The 17,313-nt window shown below is 31.9% G+C and overlaps 5 protein-coding genes across 7 annotated transcripts; 2 read left to right on the forward strand and 3 right to left on the reverse strand.

The window, feature by feature from the left end:
- Positions 1-230: 230 nt before the first annotated feature.
- LOC123219436 (metallothiol transferase FosB-like) lies at positions 231-1,139 on the forward strand. 2 transcript variants are annotated; one of them, XM_044641411.1, is made up of 3 exons: positions 231-460; positions 537-642; positions 732-1,139. In XM_044641411.1, exons 1-3 carry the CDS (start codon positions 306-308, stop codon positions 987-989), a joined length of 519 nt encoding a protein of 172 aa, XP_044497346.1. In that variant the 5' UTR covers positions 231-305; the 3' UTR covers positions 990-1,139. The 2 variants fall into 2 exon arrangements, with proteins under 2 accessions (XP_044497346.1, XP_044497347.1); XM_044641412.1 differs by having other exon boundaries at positions 738-1,139.
- A 2,832-nt stretch (positions 1,140-3,971) lies between these two features.
- On the reverse strand, positions 3,972-4,588 carry LOC123218408. Its single transcript, XM_044639864.1, has one exon. It carries the CDS (start codon positions 4,549-4,551, stop codon positions 4,180-4,182), a length of 372 nt encoding a protein of 123 aa, XP_044495799.1. The 5' UTR covers positions 4,552-4,588; the 3' UTR covers positions 3,972-4,179.
- A 2,647-nt stretch (positions 4,589-7,235) lies between these two features.
- On the forward strand, positions 7,236-9,862 carry LOC123218070 (peptide deformylase 1A, chloroplastic/mitochondrial). The gene is made up of 4 exons (XM_044639277.1): positions 7,236-7,670; positions 8,378-8,467; positions 8,556-8,623; positions 9,319-9,862. Exons 1-4 carry the CDS (start codon positions 7,284-7,286, stop codon positions 9,557-9,559), a joined length of 786 nt encoding a protein of 261 aa, XP_044495212.1. The 5' UTR covers positions 7,236-7,283; the 3' UTR covers positions 9,560-9,862.
- A 797-nt stretch (positions 9,863-10,659) lies between these two features.
- On the reverse strand, positions 10,660-13,963 carry LOC123219612 (probable polygalacturonase At1g80170). 2 transcript variants are annotated; one of them, XM_044641614.1, is made up of 9 exons: positions 13,634-13,962; positions 12,969-13,100; positions 12,713-12,883; positions 12,606-12,626; positions 12,268-12,475; positions 11,789-11,870; positions 11,604-11,712; positions 11,358-11,474; positions 10,660-11,180 (listed from the first exon to the last, which is right to left on the reverse strand). In XM_044641614.1, exons 1-9 carry the CDS (start codon positions 13,853-13,855, stop codon positions 10,851-10,853), a joined length of 1,392 nt encoding a protein of 463 aa, XP_044497549.1. In that variant the 5' UTR covers positions 13,856-13,962; the 3' UTR covers positions 10,660-10,850. The 2 variants fall into 2 exon arrangements, with proteins under 2 accessions (XP_044497549.1, XP_044497550.1); XM_044641615.1 differs by lacking the exon at positions 12,713-12,883 and having other exon boundaries at positions 13,634-13,963.
- A 2,528-nt stretch (positions 13,964-16,491) lies between these two features.
- LOC123218286 (MAPK kinase substrate protein At1g80180-like) lies at positions 16,492-17,281 on the reverse strand. The gene has a single exon (XM_044639635.1). It carries the CDS (start codon positions 17,144-17,146, stop codon positions 16,718-16,720), a length of 429 nt encoding a protein of 142 aa, XP_044495570.1. The 5' UTR covers positions 17,147-17,281; the 3' UTR covers positions 16,492-16,717.
- Between the last annotated feature and the right edge of the window lie 32 nt (positions 17,282-17,313).

Below are 17,313 nucleotides of genomic sequence, written 5' to 3' on the forward strand. Positions count from 1 at the left end.
TTGGGTCATGCAAAACTCCAAAATTAAAAGCGTTTTCCATCCCTCGAATAGCCCTGAGCCAACCATTAGGTTGGAGTGAGTAGTGTGCCTTGCTGGCATTTGCAACGGCAACGTGGAGTCTACGTGTCAATCTTTTGTTATCTCACACGTTGCTTAAAATGGACACGTGCCGTACATGAACATCCTTTTGTGCATTATATACTCCCCCAACCCCTCCACCTTTCGTCTCTCCATCCACCAATTCATTCACTGCCGTCTTTTTTACCCACTTTCTCTTAATCTCCTCGCTCAATTTTCCCGGGAAAATGAAGGAATCCGTGGGAAACCCTTTGCATCTTAAGTCTTTGAACCATGTGTCACTCGTTTGTCGATCGGTTGAAGAGTCCATTGATTTCTACCAAAATGTTCTCGGTTTTGTCCCCATAAGGCGGCCTGGTTCTTTCGACTTTGATGGCGCATGGTGATTAATTAACTAGTTTAATTTCATGGATTAACATAAATTTAATACATAATTAAAATTGTCTTGTGTTTAATAGGCTGTTTGGCTACGGAATTGGGATTCACTTGTTGCAGTCAGAGGATCCTGAGAGTTTGCCGAAGAAAAGTGAGATTAATCCCAAGGATAATCATATCTCTTTCCAGGTTACTTGTTTTCTTTATCTTTAAACTGGTCAAGGAGTTTGATTTTGTTACGACTCTTTGAATTTCCTTTTTAATGTGTTGTTTAATAGGTGCAGTGTGAGAGCATGGGGGCAGTAGAGAAAAAGCTGAAGGAAATGGGGATTAAGTACGTAAGGGCAATGGTGCAGGAAGGTGGGATCGATGTAGAACAGATGTTTTTCCATGATCCAGATGGGTTCATGATCGAAATATGCGACTGCGATAATCTCCCGGTGATTCCGCTTGCCGGCAAGATGGCTCGCTCGTGCCCCGGGGTGAACCTCCAAGTAATGCAGCAGCCACAGCCGCTACGAGTGGTGCAGCAGTGATGTACATATAAAATCATAAAGAGGAGTAATATCTCTGTGTTTTCTTTATAAATATTACCATGTCGTATTTTTATTATGCAAGTATGTGTGAGAAGACATCAAGGCCGTTGGGTCGTCAATAATAAATATAATTTGGTTTTTTATCTATTATTATTTATATTTTTTAAAAATTATCTTGTTTCTTGAATATTATTAATAAAAGATTATATTATATTATTTGGTTTATTATTAATCGTGATATAATTTATAATATATATAATAATTAGATTATTATATTTATCTTAAATATTAAATATTATAGTTTTGTTTTATTTAGATATTTTTATTTTTATTATTATTTACTTTTTTAAGGATGTTCGGTTAAAAATTTATAAAAATTATTTTATTAATTTATCTTTTATTATTTATTTTATTTATAAATAATAAAAAAATTTGATAATTTTTTATCTTTGATCAATGAAATTAGATGCCTGGTTGATTTTATACCTAAATAAAATTCAGAAGTATGAAAAATCCCCTACTATAATCGCTTTTGCATTCTTTCCTTGTAAACCAACCATTTGAAGTAGTGCTGGGCTGGCGCATGCAAGTGCAATGCAACTCCGTTGAGTCAGCAACGTGGAGTCTACGTGTCAAAGTCATCACTATCCGTCACGAACGATGCATGAAATCACAGTCCTTCTCTCCGCCTATTGAGTCTTGACTGATTCAGTCAGACTTGTGACGTATTCGCCAATTATTAGATAAGAATCCACGTTTTAGAAAGATTCAAAATGCGCTTCTTCATAGCAAGGTTTAGGGTCATTTTCCTAGCGTTAAGGTCACAATTAATGCACTAGGAAAATGAAGAATAATATTGTAGAAAACCTATACGATTTTCATGTATTTTGAGTAGGAAAAACAAAAACGTTTTGTATATAAAAATATATAGATTTAAATCTCTTTTAATAATATATCAAAATTAAAATTTTAATTTAACTAATTTAATAATAATGAAATCAGTTATTAAATTCGAAGTTTATTCTATTCAAAGTGAGTGTTTTTAACTCAATATAACAAGATTTGTTTTATTTAGTATAGTTAGTTGTGCCCTAATATAATAATTCGACTCAGATAAAATTACTCATTTTAAAAAAAAAAAAACCTTTACTTTTAACTTATTTAATAAAATAATTATAAGTATGATCACTATATTTATTGTTTTATCCATTCAAGATAATTGATGTGATCCTGATTTAATCATAAAGAAATGACTCAACTAAAAAAAGGGAGATCGGTTAATCGATGATGGTTGAATTGTTTGTTGTAATGTCAGATAAATTATACAGACACGATGTAATTCAATCAATCTAATTCTAGGATCTCTCATGTTATAAAATATCTAATTAAATTAGGTTAAGTTTAGGGGAATATGTGATTAAGTCATATTATTTGAATTTGTAAAGTTCTTAAAATTTACCTACATTGTAATAGTCTATCTTCATCTACCAAGTCCTGTTTGAATGACAAATTTCAATGATTAATATTGTTAAGTTAGGGTTTCAAAAAGAGAATATATTATAGGTTATTGAATCTTTTGTAAAGAGTTTATACTAATATTATATACTTAGATAAGAGCCTATAAAATATATTATATTTGTCTTTATTGATCACGTTAAGCGAATCAATAAATTATCATTATACTATTCAATTACCCAATTTTTTTAAATAATATTATAATTCAATAAAACTGTGTATACAAATAATGATGTGTCATCATGTTATTGGTGTTGTTTTATATTTAATTTTTTACTATCAAATTATATGATGACACATCATTATTTACACAAAAAAAATTGTACATATAACACTATTCATCAAGGATAAACATACACACACAACAATTACAATCAAGAAGAAATAAGTCTTGAAACATATGTATTACTACAACCGTATATATGCCCATAGATTTATATATAAGCAAGTATATAAAAATAATCATGATCAATCATCCATCAACTTAAATGAAAACAAAAACATTAATTCAATCGCTTAAAATATAAAATTTTCACTAGTCTTAAATATCACATGACCCTAGAACACCCTAGCAAATTCAACAAAACTTTAAAGGGTATCACCACGAATAGGGAAAAACTCTAATGAAAACTTAATTTTCCACCTCTTAGAAGAGTGACCTTTGTTTTGATAAACGAGGTCACAATGAATATAAACTTAATTAAAATTATAATGATAAAAGATGATTAATTATTTTCAAATTAATATCATTATTAGAGGTATCAATGGGTTGAGCCAGATCGAGTGTAAGACCCGTACAATTGTGAGTTTTCGGAGCGGATCTATCTATAAAATACATAAAATTTATGGTTTAACCTTGAGTCAAATCGTGTCACGTCTTAAACATATCAACCCATTAATTTTAATAAAAGATTATTTTTTAAACTTAATTATTATTTTTTTAATTTTTTGAATAATTATGTGAACAATAATGGTCAAGTCGACCCGTGGGCCTAAATACCCAGGTCCAAGGTCTAACCCTGAAAGCCCATGAACTTGGTACGTTTTGTTATAGTATTGAATTATACATTTTTAGGTTAAACCATTTTTTCATACTTAGGACAAACCTGACCCATTTGTTATATCTAATCATTATTGAGGGATTTTTTATATGACTGGTCTCACCATTTTTAATCATGCATTCATTAGGATGGAAGAGATTCCGTGCAACAACTCATCATTGGTTATACAGCCGGATTTATGGTCACATCCACAGTTTGATCTTTAATTGTTTCTTATTAGCAGCCAATTTAATCTCTCACTTGCACATGGATGGATTAAGCCTACTCATGAGTTCTATGATTCAATTTTAACCTTTCCTTTTTTCTTCTTCTTTTTCCTCAAGTGTGGATGAAATTTCCCTTTTATAACTTAATTCGCTGAGAAAACTTCGTATAATTGTGAAAAAAAAAAATGAGCAGAAAGAACAACGAGAAAATGAGCTTCAACTTCATTATAAATAGGCTCAAAATAATACAGTTTATTTGATTCTTACAAATGCCTGGCTCTCTAAAACATGCATATGTTCATAAAAGAGGGAGACAAGTTACATTTTCAAATGTAATAAGAATTATAAGATAGACCATATGCAGTCTCAAGGGAAAAAAAAAATACTCAAGCGACGGGCAATTAACCATCACAGGCCTCTAGCCAGCATCTGCTCGTAGTTCTCAATGGATTCAAGCCTTTGAATCAACAATTGTTTCCTGAACTTCTTGATGAATGCCTCTGCACTTTCGTTTATGTCCATGGATGGCTTACTCTCTAGCTTACTCGTCGCTGCTGCAGGTTTCATCTCCACAGCTTGGGGCCTCACACCTTTATCATAGTAGTTATTATTTGGTCTCAAATCACTTGTATCTTCTTTCTCTTCCGCTGCTGCGGAGCTGTGAAACGGAGGAGGTGGTGGCTGCGGCATGGAGCTAATATTATTGTTCATTGCAGCTGGCTTCTCTTCTGGCCTGAAAAAGTTGGCTGTAACTTTGTTTGTTTTGGATGGTTTTTGCATTCTAGCTAGGCTAACATGGTGGTCTATTTATATGGGAGAAAAAATAATTGAAGTCGCATTATTATAATGCATTATGGGCTGCGATTCCGTGAGTCTTTTTGATGAAACAACACTCCTCAAATCAAGTCAAAGATAGCCAAAAAATGAAGTTTGATTGTGAAACCAAATCAAAGAAACAATCAAATTAAGGTAAAGTAAAACCAGGTCGACCAAAATGGCACGAGAGGAGAGGCTGATTTGCTTAATGTAACAGTTTTGACTTAGAAGAAACGCAAACCTAAGTATAAATTACCCACACGCATGTGATTGATAGAGAAATTAATTGAAACGTGTGGCTGAGGAATGGGCCGAAAGTTGGCGGTTAAGTCGGCATTGATGGCGAGTCAAACTGTAATGGCCAGCTTTCAATGCAAGGATAAACACCACATGTTGGTATGGTATGGATTGGAGTTGGCATCTTTATACCAAACTGCATAATTGTAGTTGACTTATGGCCGGGTGTACTGTGAGTAGAGATGGCAATTTGATATGTGAAATCTTATCTTTGACCTGCTCCTCCTCAAATAGGAATAAAATTTCTCGATACAAACGAAAACGGGTTTGAAAATGACTAAAATCTCTATATTGGATAATGGATAAAAAAGATAATAAATATATCTCTGATTTGTCTCTTTCCTAATTTATCCCTTTTTCATTTAGTTCCTTCTCTTTATATTCCTTAAACTCTTATATATTAAATTACCCTTAAAAATTTTGAATTATTACAAACATGTTATGACACTTAATAAATATTATATTATTTGTATAGTAGGATTGGAGAGAGAAAATGTGAAAAATTTTCTCGGAGAGAGAAAATTTTCCTGTGAGAGAGGATATAAATTCCCTATCATTCTCGTATCGGAGATGAGACATAGACAAAAAAAGATTTCCCATACAAAGATAAAGACAAAAATTAAGATATTCGATCCTATCCACTTTGTTTCTATCCCTAATTGTAAGCATTTATTTCTACTCAAAAAAAAAAAAAAAAGTTATTTGCACTTTCACCCTAATGATTTAGAATAGGTCAAAAGACTTGCTCTCACCCAAGGTATAGTGTAACTCTAAAGTTATATCCATTAACTTTCAAAAACCTAAAGTCTCACTTATAAATCAATTTCTTTTAAAATTTTTAGTTAGGTTTAAGGATAAAATCACAATTTTAACAATAATATTAAAAAAATATATAATTTATTATATTTTTCTCTTTAAGTTTTTATAAATTAAGAACCTCATATCACTCTAAAGTTTTATGGTTTTAGAATATTATATTTTCCTTCGTTATTATCATGTATAAATAGTTTATTCTAGTCATGTTAGGTTTTTTAACATAAAAAAGGTTAAATAACTATGTCCCACCCAAGGTTGGATGAACTAACAAATTCCTATTTTTAAGTTTAAAAAAACCAAAGCTTCCATCTGTCGTCCACTTTTGTTAGTGAATTTTGTTTGATTTTTTTTATAAATAACCAATTTGCCCTTTTATTAAAATAATAAAAAACTGCTTTTAACAATTTAAGGCTTAATATAAATTTTTAATTATCAACATATTCTTATTATCCCTTAAATCCTTAAAAATATTAAAACTCTAACAAACTTTAAAATTTTGCATTCAGCTATGTTCTTTAAAAGTATAGTTATCATTTATTAAATTATCAATGGGCTTATTGAAAATTTAAAATTTTCCGAAAATTTAAAATTTTCCGAAAAAAAAAAAAAAACCTCCAAACCTTTTGAATTTCCAAACTCCCTTTAGAAAATTTCATTATCACCTCTTATATATTTTCAAAAATTATAGTTCACCCCTTATATGTCTTTTTTTAAAAGAGTAAATAAAAATAAGAGAAAAAGAAAATAAAAAAATCTGAGAAAAAAAAGAGAAAATAGAAAATTTTATACAAAATAACCTTTACACCCTTTCATTTGACGAAATTTATTGTCGAAAATAGATTATGGGTGAGAATTTGTTATCTCAACCAACTTTTGGTGGGAAATAGTGTTTTGGCCATTAAAATACTTCAAGTAAAAATATCTCCAACTGCATATTATATGTAAATAATGTGAAATCCCCCACCTAATACCATTAAATTGTCTTAGTTTATCTTCTTATATCAAATTTCAACTTTGTCATTTCTATAGAACGTTGAGGTTAGATCTAATAGTTAAGATACAATAGGGAGAATAAGCTTTTTAAAGATTCTTTTGAGTCTTTATTTATACTTTGACTAGATTGGAGGACATATTATTATGTTAAAAATATCACATGGAATGAAAACGGAAGTGGGTATAATTATACAAGTATAAGCAAAAACCTCACATTTAAAATTAGTTTTTTTGAGTCAGAGATAACTAATAACATTTTTTAGAATGATCTAATAAATGACATTAGAGTTCAAAGTTAAAAAACAATTTCTTCGAAAACCCTAGAGACCTAATTGAGAGAAGACTTTTTTTACTTATACTCCTTGACCTAATTTTTCTTCCTATATATAAATAATACATAGAATTAAATGATAAAACCTGAGTCTGAAAAAAAAAAAAAAAACAAATTTTGTGGGAATTTCAACTACAATTTTAAGACACAAGAAATATCAACTAAGCCCAATATAGAAATTAGGGCAACTACGTAATTTTGCCGTTCCCCCTTCAAATAAAAGAAACTCTCTCGATAGAAAACGTTAACCATAAAGGCCATGGAAACAATCCACCGTTTCTCGGTACGTCTTCTTCCATTAACTCTGATACATATAAAGTCTGCTTCAATCTGTATCCCGACCCGGATACCCATCTCACAACCCAATTTTCAAACACCTGCCTCATTCACCACCACCCGAAAATCCCACACATCCTCTACGGTTAGAAGGGCGGGTTGGCTTCTGGGTATGGGAGATAAGAAGAAAGTAAGCTTACCCGAGATAGTAAAAGCGGGTGACCCTGTTTTGCATGAGCCGGCTCGCGAAGTTGACCCGGAAGAAATTGGGTCGGAGAGGATTCAGAAGATTGTTGATGATATGATTAAGGCTATGAGGTCGGCTCCTGGTGTTGGGCTTGCTGCTCCTCAGATCGGAATCCCATTAAGAGTAAGTTTTTTGATTAAATTTTGTATTTTTTAAGTTGATAAGTAGGATTAAACTTTGTTAGAGAAAAGTTAAGCTGATAGTTATGCATACTTTGTTTTGTAGTTTGTTTTAATGGTTGGTTTTGTTAAGCTATGTCGGGTAGAAGGTGTTGTTTTTTTGAGAAAAAAAATAAAGGAGATTGCAACGCTTTTTTCTGTATATTTTCCCTTTATTGATGATAAATCCTTAAATGTTGAGTATAATTTTGGAGAAATCCGATGGGCTATAATGTGGTATGTGTGGATATTGATGCAAATGTTGCTCAAAGAAAATCTGTTTTACTGTAAAAGTAGTGCTTTATGAGTAATGGTTTAGGTCTTGAACCTTTAAGAGACTTCTTTTGATTTGAGTTTTTGCTTTGTATGAGTGGACTTGATATATATGGTGTTTGAAATTTTTGCCTAATTAAAAGAAAGAGTAAAACTATGTGCACAAATTTGTGTACAAGGATGATATGTAACCTGATTGGTGTTACCTTATCTCTTGCACTAAAGATGATGTGTTACTAAGTAATTGGTTGTTACTGTCCTTTTTGGAATGTATAAGATGCAAGAACCTCTTTGAGTTAGTAAGTATTAACACATGTGCAAATTGCGACAGTGGCCATAGCACTTCCAATTCCAAACCAATCTACATCTTGATAAACTCTGTCATCTTTCATCTTGCAGATTATAGTTTTAGAAGATACAAGAGAATATATTAGTTATCAACCTAAGGAAGAAATTAAAGCACAAGATAGACACCCTTTCGATCTTCTGGTATGTTAATTTATACAAAGGCAACTGTATTATTATCATCCAAAAGCTTTTGCTTTACAGTTATGCTCTATTAGTTCATTTGAGGCAGGTGATTCTGAACCCAAAGCTTAAAAAGAAGAGCAACAGGACTGCATTATTTTTTGAGGGCTGTTTGAGGTAAGATTAAACAATTAATTTCTACTCTAAAATGATTGTCTTCTGAGTATATACTATTCTCTTTCAGATATCTGTTGCATTGTCCATTTTTATTTTATTTCAAATCTGATGACACAAAAACGAGACCAAGTTCTACCTTCTGTTCTGCAGTTCATTATCACAATTTTTAATTCTATTAGCTCTATTACCGTAGATGAATTAGTTTGCTCTTACACAAGCATGCAACATCTCTCCTTTTATTCTCCTTTATACCTCCTTCAAGCTATAGAAATGTATTAAAATTAAATACATACTAGCGGCAAATATAAATTAGATGTTATATGATAACTTCAGAGAAAAGAATTCCATTCGCGTTTCCGAAGTCTAAATCCTTCATTTATCATGAATATCTTAAAGATAATGGAGTTATTTATAGACAACAAGCATTATAAATGGCACTCGTGTTATTGGTAGGAAGAAAATAATTGATCTGTGTGAAATTATTCTATTTCATCTGGATATTGTAAATTTAGAACTATATTATAGATTCTCTTGTTAGTTGGTGAATATTGAAAAATATATGCAACTTGCTAGACATGGAAAGGAGGATTTTAACACTTTTGAAATTTTAGTTAGAACCTTCACTTTGATGCTATGGAAGATTTTAGTTAATTTTTAGTAATCCTTTTTCTTTCTTTTATTGTCATGTCATTCAGTGTTGATGGATATAGAGCAGTTGTGGAGAGATATCTAGATGTTGAGGTTACAGGTATGGATCGCGATGGCCAGCCCATCAAAGTTGATGCTACAGGTTGGCAGGCACGGATTTTACAGCATGAGTGTGATCATCTAGAGGGAACCCTCTATGTCGATAAGATGGTACCGAAAACATTTAGAATTACAGAAAATTTGGACTTGCCTCTTGCCGTGGGATGCCCCAAACTTGGGGCTCTCTAGCTTATCCTATAGAGCTGAACAGTTAGTCTAAAGAACAAAGGATGAAGGTTTGAATTTTAGTGTCATGAGGTGATGCTGCAGGATGTAGTAGACTTCTTCAGATATGGTTCGTGTTCTTTTGTCATTGTTGTTCAGGAAATGCAGATAATTTTTTTCTGTTGTTTCACTGTATTTCCTATCATGTGTCAAATTGTTTGTTTATTGGAGAAAGATTTGAAGCAGTTGTAATTGTTATTATGATTCAATTGAAATCGGCATTGAACACATTTTGAATATAAAGAAATTATGTTATGTTTAGTAGGATATGATCTGTTGAATTGTATGATTTCAGAGCTTAATAATTATTAATTCTCCAGCCACAACATTCCGAAATTTAACTGTGGTCTCAGACTTCTGGAGCGGCTTATTTTAATTTCTGAATGAGTTATAAAGTAAGAGGAAGCAAAAGAATTAGACGTTATGAACATGTTTTATACTGATTTATGAAATTAGCATCAGGGTGCTCGCAGATTTTAGTCTTTATTGTTTTTAACCGACTGAATTCATGACAGGTTCATTGGGTTAACTGTTACAGAAGACAATAATCTCAATCTGAACTAAAAAATTTACAAATTATATAATCTGTAGAAAACCCTGCTTTATTTTATCAGTAAGATTTTGAGAAAATGCTTGAAATGTACTTGTACCTTCCAGTGTTTTCACTGCTAGGCTGTAACCTGACTTGAGTAATGTTTCATCCGAGCTCAATTCGAATACTTCAGAGGAGAGCTTAAACTTCTTGACTTGGTGATTTCTTAGCTCGATATTGAGCTAAAGACAGAAATGAATGGATTGAATTCTGCTAAAACATTTATTTAAACCCTATTGGGCTTTCAAGTGACAAACTTATCAAGCCAACCAACATAAATTCGAACTCGGTTTAATTACACCCCTAATTATTGCTATGGCCACATTAAATTGGCAGCCACATCTTGATGTACAAAGAAATTTGCAAATATATGATGGGTTTGAACCGCCTTTCATTACAATGCCCTCTCCAGTGATATGCCCCTCAACAAACTCATGGATTGAACCATAAAAGAAATGGAATAACACTATAATTCTCAGATGAAACTTGATTCGTGTAAAATAGTTTAGAACCATGTACAACAATAATTATACAATCCTACTCAATATTCTCATTGGTGAGCTGAAAAAACAAATGCAGAACAATGTGAATTGCTCAAGTCATAATTTCTGTAACTTCTGCACGAGAAGGGCGTGGCACATATTAGAAAAGACTGATCTCTCTTCAAAAGGATTGAAAAGCATAGTTAAATGAGACATTCTGTTGAATAAAGCCTTCAGTGGTTAAGGCGTAGCTAGATGAGACATACTGTTGAATTAAGCCATCAGTGCATGTGAAGCAAGCAGGGGGGAAAACTAAACCCGCACTCGACCCACAAGCGTTCCAACAGAATGAACTTGTGACCCCCGAAGATTGTGACACAAGCTGAATGTCTTTAAGATATAAGCCTTCACACGGTACGTCATTGCTGCATGCAAATATTATAGCATCCTTTGTCGCTGAAGTTCCTTTAATGTTCTCAAAGGATATGTTATCCATCTTAACAGCCGAAGTCTGCATTTCATCAGGATATCAGGATAAGTGATACATGTAAAAACCAAACAGTTCTGTAAATACATCAAAACGAAATTCATCGACAAGAATATGAATGCAAGACCTTTTTAAATTCAAAATGAAAAACCCTGAAGGGCAGTGTTTCGATTTTCTAAACAAGAAGTAAGAAATTTTTACCTGGTTTGCACATGGTGTCGAAGAATCACAATAGTATTGGTCTATTATAATTGGATTTGATACGTTTTTCATCAACACATTCCGGAACTTAATGTCAGCGGCAAAGCCACTACCTCCCTGGTGAAGATATAAGAAAGCAAATAATCAATTTAGTATATATTCAATATTTTTAGTTTCTATAACACATAAAATTTACAGTTACATGTATAGGCAGAGCAAGAGAGACTATGATCTTGGGAAGACTACCTGCCATGTTTTAATTCGCAACCCATTCTCAGTGTTAGAAATAAATGCTCCATCAACTGTTACATCTTGAATTTGTGAACATGAGTTGTATTTTCCCAAGCTTCCAATGCTGATGGACACTGATCTAAATGAGTAAAGTAACAAAACTCTATCCACGGTCTAATTAGGATGGAAGTTGTTCTTACCTTATGCCATGGCCTGGTCCACAGACAATATTTTCTATTTGGATTCGTGAAGAATTGCTGACTATAGAGACACAGTCATCTCCTGGATGAAGAATTTTAAGAACAAAACAGATAAGGATGTCAAAAGAATTTTTTTTTCACGAAATAGGACATGCATCCTTCACCTTTGATAGGTCACAAAGACGGGAAACTTAGATACAGCTTAACCATGAATTTTGAAGATGCAATATAATTGTTTCTCTCAAAATGTAAACAGACAAGATTGAGTAAACAGACCACTTTTTTGAAAATGACATGTAATCACAACCAAAAATCTCAATTCACAATCTTGTTGTCTTTCAATGAAGCAGAATATCATCCATATTTTCTAGCAAAAAGGAAAATTACTGCTTTTAAATAAACATGAGAAGAATTTTAGCTTTGGTAAAAAAATATTGTACAACCACTCAGATATAAAGCAGTTCCCGAGAATAGCCAACCTGTTCTTACAATGCACTTTTTGACTTGAACACGATGTGATGCCGTAATGTGGATTCCATCTGTGTTGGGGCTCATAGCAGGCGCTATCACTTTGAGTAGGGAAGTCACAACCCGAAGACAGCTACTAAACGAAATGTGCATTTGTTGGCTATTGACAATTCTAAGATTCTTGACTCTCAAATTCTTGCACTTGTGGAAAGTAACAGCCTGCAAGCGTGTAAGATACTAAGCCTACAAAACCATATGGAAAAGTAACATTCTGGTGCCATAATTAGGGGTGTTTAAGGTGCACAGAGCAGAACTAACTGCATTGATCAAAGAAAAGACCAGCACTAACCGTTGGAGCATGTCGACATGGCTGCAATACATTAAATAAATCCGATTCAGAAAAAAAAGAGGTAACTGTAAATTAGACGAAAATTTAAAACTGCAAGATAGCTATACATTAGCAGGGTTGATCTTGCACGATCTAGCCCACCATTCCCATCCCATCCCATTGATTGTCCCTCCTCCTTCTACTGTAAGGTGGTTCACCCCATGAAAGTAGAGCCATTTACGAGTATTTAAACCCTTCCATGCATCAGGATCTTTGGGGGCAATGATTGTACCAGATATCTATTGAAAAACAATCCCATTGAAATAAATTGAACAAAAGATATTGCATATGAAAAATCAGTTTTTACGAACTTTTTGCTCTTACCACTAAAGTGACTTTTGATTTGCATGGCCCACAGAAGTCTATAGGATGGATCAGAGAAGTATATCCAGCTGGAATTACAATTCGTGTTCGCGACGAAAAGGAACAAGCTAGCTTCCAAACAATTTCAAAAGCCTGAAAGCATAAAATGCACCATAACATATTATATGCTTCATCTTTACAATTATTAGTAAACATGGGGAAACAGCAAAAAACTTGCCTATTATGAATCAGTACTGTGCATTAGGTTTCCAACAGAAGAAGACAAAAGAATATTGTACCCACAGCAACATTTCAACAGTGATCATCATGATTCTAGATATCAAATCTCTTCTGATTACAAAAGATTTGGTTAAACCAACTCAATTTATATAGTTTTCCCACAAATGAAACTCATAATCAGGCGATTCCAAGTTCAAATTTCCCGGAAGGATATTCCTAATCAACAAGTCAAGTCTGTGTTATACATTTCTTAGACATCATAATCATGAAATTCCTCAAACAACTGTAGTTTTCTTAAAACTAGACACAATTCGAGTCTCCAAGACAACTAACAATTCATAGATATTACAAAATCACTCTCTCAAAGTTATATATTGAAACAAAAATCAGCTTAAATTAAAGAAATAATTAAAAGCTGTGAGCACCATGTATTATAGATGAGTTACCTCAGTATCATCATAGAGACCATCTCCTCTAGCACCAAAATCACCAACAAAAAGGACCCTTTTCGATCTGGGTCGGGTTCTATTTGAGCCAGAACGTGGGAGCTCCAACAAAGAGTCAAAACCTTCCGTACACGCAAAACTCAGAGAGAAACATACAAGCACAAGAATGACAACTCTAACACATTTTGAACACGGAAAAAACTTTGGAAGTCCAGGTTCCATGCTCTGTTAAACAAGTATGAACTTAACTACCTGAAAAGATTCAGAGCGCGCGTAAAAATCTTTTGTTAGACTTAAGAGAGATACTTTTCTGGAAAACAGAAACAAGGTATAGGTGGTGAAGTCACAAGAATTTTAAATGGCCAAAAAACTATGTCCCACCTAAGGTTCTCTCAAAGTACAATTTCTCGCATTCAAGTTTTAAAAATTTAAATTCTCACCTATTATGTAGTTCCATTAGCGAATTTTGTTAAGGAGGAAGATAAAAATATCATTGTACATTTTTTAATTCTCTCTTGTTTTTTCTATTTTTTGTATTTTTCTTATCTTTTGTATTTCTCTTTTCTCTTATTTTTTCCATTTTCCTTTTTCAAAACTTTAGAAAGCAAACTACAATTTTTAAATATATTATAGGTATTACTGAATTTTTAGGAGGATTTTGGAAATTTGAAAAAATTTAAGAAATGTTTTTTAATTTTTTTTTAAATTTCATTATACTTCTCTATAACTTAAAAAATAATAATTATATTCTCAAGAATTGACAAAATACAACACTTTAGGTTGGTTAATTTTTTTTTTAGGAGTGTAAATAATAATTTTTTAAACTGATAAATATATATTGATAATTTAATATTTATGTTAATTATTAATAATAATTTTATAATTTTAACAAAATTGCAAAATAGTGTTTTTTACAAAAATTTAATTGATTTGTTAACGCAAAAGAAAGATGGGGGGCAATTTAATTTTTTAAAACTCGAAGGGAGGAAAAGTGTCATTTACCTTGCGTGGGAAATGGCAATTTGACCATTATAAAATATGAAATACGACAAAGTATGTGATGTTTGAAAAGCAACAAGTGTCGGTTTCCTTTGTAACGTATTTTTCCAACCTTTCATTGTATAAGAATTATTACAATGTGATGAGCACTATTTCAAACGCAAGTTGAATTGGGAAAATATCAGTAAATTATTCCCTCTCCCCTTTTTTTAATAAATAAAGTTACGGGATATATATTTTTCATGAATAATTTAAATATATAGATAATATATTATTATATAATTAAATAATTTTAAATTAAAGATAAAATAATACTCAATTATGTGATAATACATCATTTATATATTCAAATTGTATATATATTATATCAATATTCTTGAATTATGTGTGAGTGAACATGTTTGTATATTAGTTGTGAACATGTTATGCTTTTGGTCTAATCTATGATTCATGTGAAATCATACCGACAAATTTGTATGACTAATCGATTTCTATACTTACGAAGGTGACATGTCAAACTTTGTTTCTTTCCTATGACTTGCCAGTCTTTTGAATACCACACACTTAATACATATCCTCTGCATGAAACATCTTTTTCTATAATCCTTTTTGGAAGATCTGTCATACACGTGGCTCGTAGGACATGTCATTCAGTTCATTTCTTGCGGATGGCTTATCATATGCTACATGGATCATATGGTTATCTTTACTTTGCTTTACCAATAACATGCCATACCTTATATCATGTGTAGGACATGCCATACCGTATGAAGACACTGTCGCAAATTACATCTTATGTATGATGTGTAGGTTTTTTCGAATTCTCGAGAATGACATGACGTACACAGGGAAGTATCGTGTATTGCACTGTCGTTTGTGATGACTGGTGGTAAGGAAAGCAAGAATAAGATTAACAATTTTATTTTAATTTGATTTGGATTTTGCTGATACCTACCAAAGCGTGTGCTCTCATCCAACCTTCAAATTTTCAACGCTTTCACACTGAAACTTAATGAAAATACATTATTATCCTCTGGTTGTGTATGAACGGACGGTATCAGCACGGGTTGCATTGTCTTTTTGATTGCTCTGATGTGGGGTTGATGGAGCAGTGGGCGGCATCAATTTGGAATTGCATGAGGCAATTAAAACACTCCAGAGCAACAAATGCCCCCACTTCTTTCACGTTAAATAATTTCTGTCAAGTCAAATTTTTTCAATTATTATGAATTTAATTTATCCTCCCAAGCATAGTTATGATCGATATATCCATAATTTAGCATCGTACAATCAGACCAAATCTTTTTTAAAAGTTACAATTTAATTTAATTTATAAAATAATTTATTTGGACTAATAAATTTTTAAAAAATAATTTTTAATTTAAATTATTATTTAAATTTAATTAAATTTTAAATCATATATTTTAAAAATATATACAATTATTTTTAATAAAATTATGTATATTTATTTTAAATATAAAATTAAATATATATTTTATATATATTTTTATATGATTAAATAATTTTAAATTAAAAATAAAATAACATCTAATCATATAATGAGATTTATTTATTTATTTACGTCAAATAAATAGATATTATATTATTTAATTATATTTAATAAAATTTTTAATAAATAATTATATGTATAATTTATTTTTCATATTTTTATTTTATTTTAAATGATTTACAAAAAATTTTATTTAATTAATTTTATTTTTTAAAATTTGGTTTAATTTAAAATAAAATAGTTATGACAAAATTTTTTTAATAAATACTCATAATATTTTAAAAACTTAACTGCCTAAGAAAGTTAAATTAAAGAGCATATAAGAAAAATATCACATCAAATCATTGTATGCCAAATCAAAAAAGAGATTCCTATTAAATTAATTTACAACTAAGAAAATTTTCTCGGCAACCAAACAGTGTACAATAATTACATCCACCCAAACGCTAACAAGAACATCATTGATACAATCAACAACCAACACCAAAAACAGAAACTTTAATTGTTTCAAAACTCACCGGAATATTCCATCTCCGATCAACTGAAAAACATAATTTTCTTTTATTATCTAAAAGCTATCGTGATCTACGCTTACCTGACTTTTTCAACTGATTCTTCTTGGACGTTTTACTGAAAGCGCTGCAGAAGCCACATGCAGACACCCTCGGAGACGGCGGTTCTATTGCCGGAGACACTCTGCCGGTTCGGTAGCCTCGTCCTCCACCGTTGGATCGGCTTCTTTCCATTGTGTTAACTGATCTTGCCGGTTTAACGTCTTTCATATTAATATTATTATTATGGTCGCGTACTCTCTCTTGGCCTTGAGCTTCTCCTTCTTGATGACCACCGACGCCACCGCCACTGCCTTGTAACTGCGGCTCTGAAGCTTGTTCATCTTTTTGATTCAGTTTGTTTAACTCTCCCGATAAAAATCTATCGTCCCATACGAGCCCTGAAGATCCTTGTCGGCGAAACGAAACCTCAGATCTCTGTAAACCCGCCATGTCTGTAACGGCTTCTTCTCCTCTTCTCTGATTTCTCCTAGATCAAACACAAATAAACTATTTATCACAATATAATAATTATAATTAAGTAGTTGATCTCCCTTCGCTAGTCTGGTCACGATTTTATTCACGTCGTTATTTATATACGGAAAGAGATGGGAGAGGTT

This window comes from Mangifera indica, chromosome 6, assembly GCF_011075055.1.
Source record: "Mangifera indica cultivar Alphonso chromosome 6, CATAS_Mindica_2.1, whole genome shotgun sequence".
NCBI lineage: Eukaryota > Viridiplantae > Streptophyta > Magnoliopsida > Sapindales > Anacardiaceae > Mangifera > Mangifera indica.